Source organism: Grus americana, chromosome 7 (assembly GCF_028858705.1).
Source record: "Grus americana isolate bGruAme1 chromosome 7, bGruAme1.mat, whole genome shotgun sequence".
In the NCBI taxonomy this organism is placed as follows: Eukaryota; Metazoa; Chordata; class Aves; order Gruiformes; family Gruidae; genus Grus; species Grus americana.
In genome coordinates, this window is record NC_072858.1 from 24,555,401 (window position 1) to 24,563,382 (window position 7,982).

General features: G+C 39.2%; 1 protein-coding gene across 6 annotated transcripts in view; it reads left to right on the forward strand.

Moving 5' to 3' along the window:
* VCL (vinculin) overlaps positions 1-7,374 on the forward strand; it is a 63,396-nt gene extending 56,022 nt beyond the window's left edge. For 3 of the 6 annotated variants that reach the window (XM_054831739.1, XM_054831740.1, XM_054831743.1), the window contains 4 exons: positions 828-1,037; positions 3,256-3,459; positions 4,037-4,141; positions 4,833-7,374. In XM_054831739.1, the coding sequence (XP_054687714.1) occupies positions 828-1,037; positions 3,256-3,459; positions 4,037-4,141; positions 4,833-4,979 (666 nt within the window). In that variant the 3' untranslated portion in view covers positions 4,980-7,374. Of the gene's footprint in view, positions 1-827; positions 1,038-1,896; positions 3,229-3,255; positions 3,460-4,036; positions 4,142-4,832 lie in introns of those variants that run through there. The other 3 variants (XM_054831742.1, XM_054831741.1, XM_054831744.1) reach the window with 2 other exon arrangements.
* The last annotated feature ends 608 nt before the right edge of the window (positions 7,375-7,982 follow it).

Genomic DNA, 7,982 nt, shown 5'->3' on the forward strand with positions numbered 1-7,982 from the left:
TTGAAATGCTGCTGTATTATAAATGCCTGTATTGTTATACCACTTACCTCTTCCTCGTGATCTACGCTAACACAATATATTTGCTTGAATCTTCTTTTTTTTTTTGAAGGTAATGGATACAACATTGTGGCAAAACAGTATCATATGTTTCATAATCCTCTTATTGTACTAATTCTGTTTCAGTCTTTAAGAACACAGCATTCATAACATTCAGTATCACCTCCTCTTTTCATAACCTGGTTTTGTTCTTTTTCATGTTATCTGCGGTACTTCATTACTCACTTGTACAGTGTTTCCTGCCTCACTTTTTTTTTGCTCTACAGCAAACAAGTGTCAGTGGTTTTTCTGTGATCCTGTGGCTATCTCTTCTTATCACATATATGCAAAGGGCTTTCATGCAAAGCTTTCTTTCTACACAGATACCACAGTCATCAGCTGCTGTGCCTGCTTCTATGCAGTAAAACTGGCTTTCATTGAAACGGAAAATCCATTGATTTCACCATTGTCTTGCCAGAAAAATGTTGTTCTGCCAGCCTCTGTCTGTAGAAGCTGTGTGCTCACATGAAAAATGCTGCTGCATCTTTCAGTTGTAACTTCTTAATATTTTTGGTAACTTTGGTTCACAGGTAAAATGTTTGTTTCCTTCTGCTAATCTTGTTTTCCTTCCTCTCCCCCCTCTGACCTGATCCTAGAGCTGTCTTGTCAGATCCTGAGAGACCAAGAGGATGTTTTGGTCACTAAAACAGCTCCGTTCATGCTCTTCTACCAAATTCTGCTTCTTGTACTAACTGTCCCCTGTTTCTCCACCCTTGCTGCCACCTGCAAAGCCTGATGTGACTGTGATTAATGAAGCGGCTGAGGCTGGTGTAGATATAGATGAGGAGGATGATGCAGATGTTGAATTCACTCTCCCCTCTGACATTGAAGATGATTACGAGCCTGAGCTGCTGTTAATGCCAACCAATCAGCCCGTTAACCAGCCCATTCTGGCTGCTGCTCAGTCTCTGCATCGGGAAGCAACCAAGTGGTCTAGTAAGGTACTCCTGAGTCTCCCCGGGGACTGATCCGTGTGCATCCAGCCATTTGGAACGCTGACACATTTGCATCACTCTTGATCCCTGCTGGGGCCCGCCATTCTGAATGAATAAGTGCACTTCATTTTAAGAACTGAGAGTGGCTTCACAAGTTTGCGAGATCTGTTTGTCAGTGCCAGATTGAAGCTTGATTTGGGTCACTTTATTAATATTCAAAGGCTTCCTCTCCCTTTGCATCTGCCTGTTCTTCTTTGTTATGGCACTTTTCAAATTGTAGTAGGGGTTGTCTTTGCCTCCCCCCCCTTCTTCTTTCCATTCATGTGGGCTACCTGGGAAGCCATGATTAATGGTTTCTTAATGACTTCCAGATACACCATAGTATGCAGCATTCAAGAAGTCATTTAACATGTCTATTGTGCTTTGCCTTCATTGACGCCATCAATTAAAATACCTTCCAACAAGGAATGGCTTGGTATGGTATGGCAGTGTTTATCGAAGAGGACTGACTGTCTGCTGGCTTGCACTTGGCTGTATTGCAAATGCTGGTCTTGAGAGAATTCTTTTATGAAGAAGCTGCACTGAATGCTGTTAGATGCTGAACTGAGATTGTGTTTATATGAAACTGGTAGAAATCTAACATGAGGTTCAGACATTCACAAGTAGCCTGTCTCTTCTGTCTAAGCACAAATGTTTGCAAGACTGGTCACTTTATATAGCATGCTACAAAAAATGAGGTTGGTGTCCCATAACAAACAAAGGTTAGGGGTGTGTGTATGTATAGGTGTGTGTGTATATTTACATAGATAGATATACTAAACTATTTTAATAAAAAGGGCTTTAAAAATGTTCTTGTCCTTTTCAGATTCTGATGCTTGGATAACTTGTTAGAGGGCTTCGTAAATGATACTGGTCCTAATTTCTTGATCCTCCTACGTGAAAACATGGAAAAGCTTTGTGTTATGTCATTTTGCATCCTAACTGGTTATACTAGCAAACTGCTTAGCTGCTAGGTCACGGTAACCAATAGTTCAGCTTTTTGTCACTTGTATCTGTAAAATATCTGAGATCTTCTTGAATTCGCTAGTAGCGAGTCATGGAAGTACGTGCCCAGAGATAGACCTTACATTTGCCAAGGTGGGGTCTTGCTGTGTACTCTTTGCTCCAAACTCTATTGGTCATTAATTGTGGAATTACACTGAGGAAGAGTGTGCTAATACTTAAACTCACTCTGCTAATGTGTCATCCACACAATAGGAATGCTTCATGGCACCAGATAGTTCACTTTTGTCTAACAACTTTCTAAAAAGTGAATCTAAATATACTAACAGACTACTAACAACTGATCATCTAGGTCTGCTTTTTTTTGCACTAGGTTTCTCTCTGGAACAGTGTATAAGAAATGGCTTTGTCTTGGTCATACTTACTTCACATGTTTCAAATATTTCTCAGAAGTATTTCTGTGACTGTAAGTTTGATGTACTTAATACAATAAATCTGGATTTTAATATAAGAGATAGAACTAGATTATTTTTTGAATTATCAAGTTCTTCTCTCCTGGAAGCTTTATTTTAAAGGGAGAGATTTTGTCAACAAGGAAGACTTATTTTCAAGGAATAACTTTAAAATAAAAAAAAGTAATAGTTGCATCTCATTTCCACGTTACCTGTGACAAAAGTTTTGTATGTTACAGATTCTCTTCCATTTATCCTTTAGCATTATAGCAGCATAGCTGATGCTTTAACAACTTCAGTTTCAAATGCCACTGAAAATTTTATGTTCAAATGTTGTCACTACGCCATTTAACTTAATTAGTGCTATTTGGTCTAATAAGCTATTTAGCACACTTTTTTACAATTTAAGAAAAAGCCTCTTTTGGGAAAGCTGGAATTTCAAATGCTAATAACATGCTTTATCTTAAAACCTAGCCAGCAGAGCAGTAACGCTCATTCCATGGACAAACTAACACTTTTCTTTACCACTTCTTTTCCAGTTTTGAAGCGAACATTTTTCCCCCCCGAGTGTTAGGAAGAAAAATATCAGAAACATAGAATTAGTACAGATCTTCCCTGTTCCTTGAAGAAACCTCTTCTGTGTTCACAAATGGCTCTTCGATCCTTAACTCTTTTAAAGGATTGCTACCAAAATGTAGACTGCCATTCAGTCGTGACTTGTGTGAAGTGTCTGTCCTGGCATGAACACTAACTCATGTTGTTCTCTGCAGGGTAATGACATCATTGCTGCTGCTAAACGAATGGCGCTGCTAATGGCAGAGATGTCACGCCTGGTGAGAGGAGGTAGTGGAAACAAGCGTGCCCTTATTCAGTGTGCGAAGGATATTGCTAAGGCATCAGATGAAGTCACTCGATTAGCCAAAGAGGTGGCAAAGCAGTGCACTGACAAGCGCATTAGAACAAACCTCTTGCAGGTAATGACCTGACTTGTAAATGCCTCATACTTTTTCCTTTGTTCCTCTCTTAGTGTGAGTGAGTGCAGGAGTTGTGGCAGTACATCATGTATCTTTCCTTAGCTTGTAAAGGTTTGTCAGGTCCTAAGTCTGGTTTTAGATCCCATGGTCATTTGTAGTCTCTAAAGTCAGCATTTGTTTACAGGTGAGTGGAAGATGCCAGTGCCTGAAGAGGTTTTGAAAAACACTCTGCTAATTTCATCTACTCATTCCTTTGCATCAAAGAATAGCAGCGGAAATATAACACTCCTTAGTTTTTCAGTCTTAGCCAAATACACGTCCTCCCATTCCTAAACAAGCAGACCCTTGAGAAATATCTGGAGGAAAGGAAAAATGTTGGTTCCATCCCAAAAACTCCCAAAGCAAGTAAAATAAGATTCAAGTAGCCTGTCAATATTTGTCAGAAAGTCTTGAAGGTTGTAAGATTCTTTCTATTCCTATTAGATGAGGAATAAGCATAAGTTTATGTGAAAAAACAATAGAGAATGTGTTGGTTCAGTTTACAATTCTTTTTACAATTTTTTCCCCCATTCCTCAGGTCTGTGAGCGAATCCCAACCATCAGTACACAACTCAAAATTCTTTCCACTGTCAAAGCCACCATGCTGGGCAGAACTAATATCAGCGATGAAGAGTCGGAACAGGTAAGAGGTGTAAAAATTGATGGTAGCGTGGAATTGTTGATCGGTTTTATGGGGAAAAATACACAACATGTAATGTTGGATGTGCTCTGGGAACTCATTGTGTGGAAGCTTACCTCAGCAGTTCAATGAAGATAACTTTAGTATAGAACCTTGGTTTCTAGCTCAAAAGCTACAGGGGAACATAAATCCTTACCAAGCCAAAAAGCTCTTCTGGTTCTAATTTTTATATTATTTTTATAATCTCCTTGATTTAACAATAAAAAGAACTTTCTTCCCCGAGTCCCGAGGCTTGCGGTTGGAGGAGCAGCGCCCTCTGGTGGTCGCAGGGAAAATACCCTCCACCACCATCCTGAGCACTTGTCTTGAGGTTCTGTTAGCTTCCAAATGCATCTCTTCACTTGAAATCCCACAGTTTGGGCTTCTGAGAGAGAGCAGTCTACTTTGAGACACTAGGCTTTTATTCAGATTTTGTACAAATATATAGTGAGAAATGAGGAAGCTTTGTTTTGATTCAGGATAACGCTTGCTGGTTTCCAGAGGCTAGTTGTTTCCTTTACTCTTTCATAGTTTAAGTTGGCAATTGACTGATGTACTGCTTGCACTGGGAGCCCTCAGGCATAATGGGTTTCCGTGCTACTGTCCTCAACACAGTATTTACTAATGCATTGGAAATTTTTCTTTTTCTTGACAGGCAACTGAGATGTTGGTTCATAATGCCCAGAATCTCATGCAGTCTGTGAAGGAAACAGTGAGAGAAGCTGAAGCAGCATCCATTAAGATAAGAACAGATGCTGGATTCACTCTTCGCTGGGTCAGAAAGACCCCCTGGTATCAGTAAACACTTGCCACATAAGTATTGTTTTCTGTAACATAAAATGCCTTTTTTTGGAAACAGAAAAGATATATTCACAGCAAACGGTGCTGTATACATAAGCTTAAGATTAGCTTATGCTAATGCCCCATTCTAAGGGTATGAATTGTATGAGAATGCATTTCAAATGTCTTCAGGACGCATTTGATATCGAACACCTCAAAATTGCTTCCAACAGTAGACAGTTCTTTATTTTTTTTTGCTTTTGAAGATTCTCTTCCCAAAAGCACATTTCATTTATGCACTGTATATTCCAGCAGTTTCCATGTGGCAATATAAAACATGGACCTCACTTTAAGCTTGTGTTGAGAGTCTAGGACACCATTGGTTACTCGGCAGTTTTCTAGGGACAATCACTGATATAGAAACATTCAATTTTTCAACAGGATTTTAGTTGGCTGTTCTTAAACCATGCAGAAATGATGGAAGGTGTGGGGGTTTTAATTAAGGAGGGGGCAGCAGAACAGTTGTAAATTGACAAAAACTCCATGTCTGAAATTATTTTTTTTTTGCTTTTGATTTTTTCCTGGCATCAGTACTTTAACAAAAACTGGAGCTGTCTCTGTCAGCCTCCTGTCACCCTGTAGGTAGGCATTCCAGAGCTCTTGCACTGAAATGCTGTGCAGTGGATGTTAGTGGCACACTGACAGCTTGAACCGTATGGCTGGAGACCTTAAATCATGGAACTCTTTCCTTCTTGCTCAATTCAGTAATGCATTGAGCCAAGAAATCCTGGTTCTCTTAAGCTAGCTGCATCTCCAGGACCAGAAAATGCCACATGCTGGCTCTTTCCTTTTGAAAACCAAATAAGCACATGCAATTCTTCTTCTTTCTTCTACCCTCCATCTAATGCTATTCCAGCCACTCAAGGTGGAAATTAAAAGATAAAGATATTCAGTTAAAAAATACCTTTTGCCTCACTGCCCTTTCCAACAACACATAAGCTTTTTGAAAACCAAGTGCTGCAGGGACACAAAACCTTTTAGGTAGTCTGGCTACCAGCAAACGGTGGTTCCTAATGCTAAACATACCATGATATTTTTTTTCCAAATTCTAGTAATAGTGAATTGAACAAAGTGTTGCTGTACCTTTTACTGTTGTGGTTTTGTCTGGATTTTTTTTTAAAAACCCACAAAATCTCCCCACTCTATCACTAAAATATACTTGGGATGCTTTTATCCTTCCATAATTCAACATGCCTTCATATATATATGTGTGTGTGTGTATATATATATAGACATCCACACACACATTCATTTAATTGCTCCATCGTCTCCTCTGACATTTGACAAGAGAGGAGAATTATTGTTTGAGAATGAGGAACACATGCAGACTTCTGTCCAGATCAGCACTGGCCTCATGATGCCCTCTTAATTTGCTGAAAATTGTTGCACGATCAAACCACCTTTAACAGAAGTGCCCTTGTGGAAAAACTGCTCAGTCTTAACAGCTTGAAGAAACACACAACAGTCAGCTGTCCTTTACCTGTCTGCAACATTTATTCTACAGCTGGACTTTCTCCCCTCCCCCCCCCCCCCCCCCCGCCTTGGTTGCACTGTTGCCTAAAAAGGGAAGTTAAACTGATTATAATACATCTGCCTCAAACTGACCTTAGCAAGAGAAAGCATGCGTTCGTCTTGAATTCACTCCTTGTGTCTGGGTATTAGAAAATACGTGGTACTTGGGATCTTTCCTTAGTGTTCTCTTCCTGCAGTTACTTTCAACAGGAAGAGGAAGGAAGGGGTTGCCAGAGCCTTAACCTGAATGTCTTGCATTTGGTTGGTTTATACCAGATCTTTAACATAATTGTAATGTAGTAATTTCTATTTAATAGTAAATAACACTGAATAGGTAGGGGTTATTTTTAAGGGATTTTCTAAATAGTCTTCCTGTATTACTGTTCAATGATCCTCACACTTCCTTCCCCCCCAATTCAGGCTTCTCTGTGAGATTTTTTTTTAGTGTCACTGTTTAGTTGCTTGACTGATATTAATGCAATATTACTAATGCCTTTAATACATAATTGTTTATGCCAAAGATCACTTTTTGTTTATCAAGGAATGTTTGCAGGAAAGTTATGAATCATGGTTGCCTTTTATATTCTTCCAGAATGTTTGCTGTAAGTTCTTGAACTGTTTTGTAGAAGCTAAGATACCTGTCCACCTTATGCAATTACTGCTTTTTTGAACATTATTGGTCTTCAGACCTGAAATGCAGCAAAAATTTGAAAAAGACCATGAATGTCATGTAGGAATGTTTTACCACTATAAAACTTTGTTTATAAACCAAAATGTATTGTATAGTCTAATGTTTTCAACCTTTCTTTGGTTCTGTCAAAACAATAAAAATGCATTTGTACAAATGTCAGCTTGTGAGTATTAATGATAATGCAGCAGTGGGTAAGACGGTTAACAATAAGAGCAGCAAAAAGCTAAAACAGCAGAAATACTAAAGCAAAAGAACAGTTGTTTCTACATATTCTGAACAAAGGGCAAAGTTTCTCAAGCAGGAGATTAAAACAACTTGATTCTGTCTTTTGTTCTTGTAAAACTCAGAAAGAACTTGCTGGAAGCTGTGGTCCAGCAGGAGAAAGGGGGAGTTTTTCCAGAGGCCTGATGGTCATCTGCTCTAGTGGCACCAAATGAGGTTCTGAAAACTTGAAATGGGATTTCCTGATCCTGTCAGTAAGGGATGACCGGCTGCTCTGGCCAACACCTCATTAATCTGAGTTTTACTTTGCAAACTGAATGCAAGGGTGATTAGCATGGAATCACTGTCCTGTTTTCTTCACTGTAAGAACCTCTCACACACATTTTCTTGCTAAAAATTTCTACCAGCACATGTGATGTTCTGACTTTATGGAACCAACATGTATTGGTGCTGTAGGACTAGAGTTCCACAGTGCCAGAAAGCATCTGGGATTTAGTAATAATAGGTAAAATTCAGATTTCCTGCTCTTCACACAGTTCT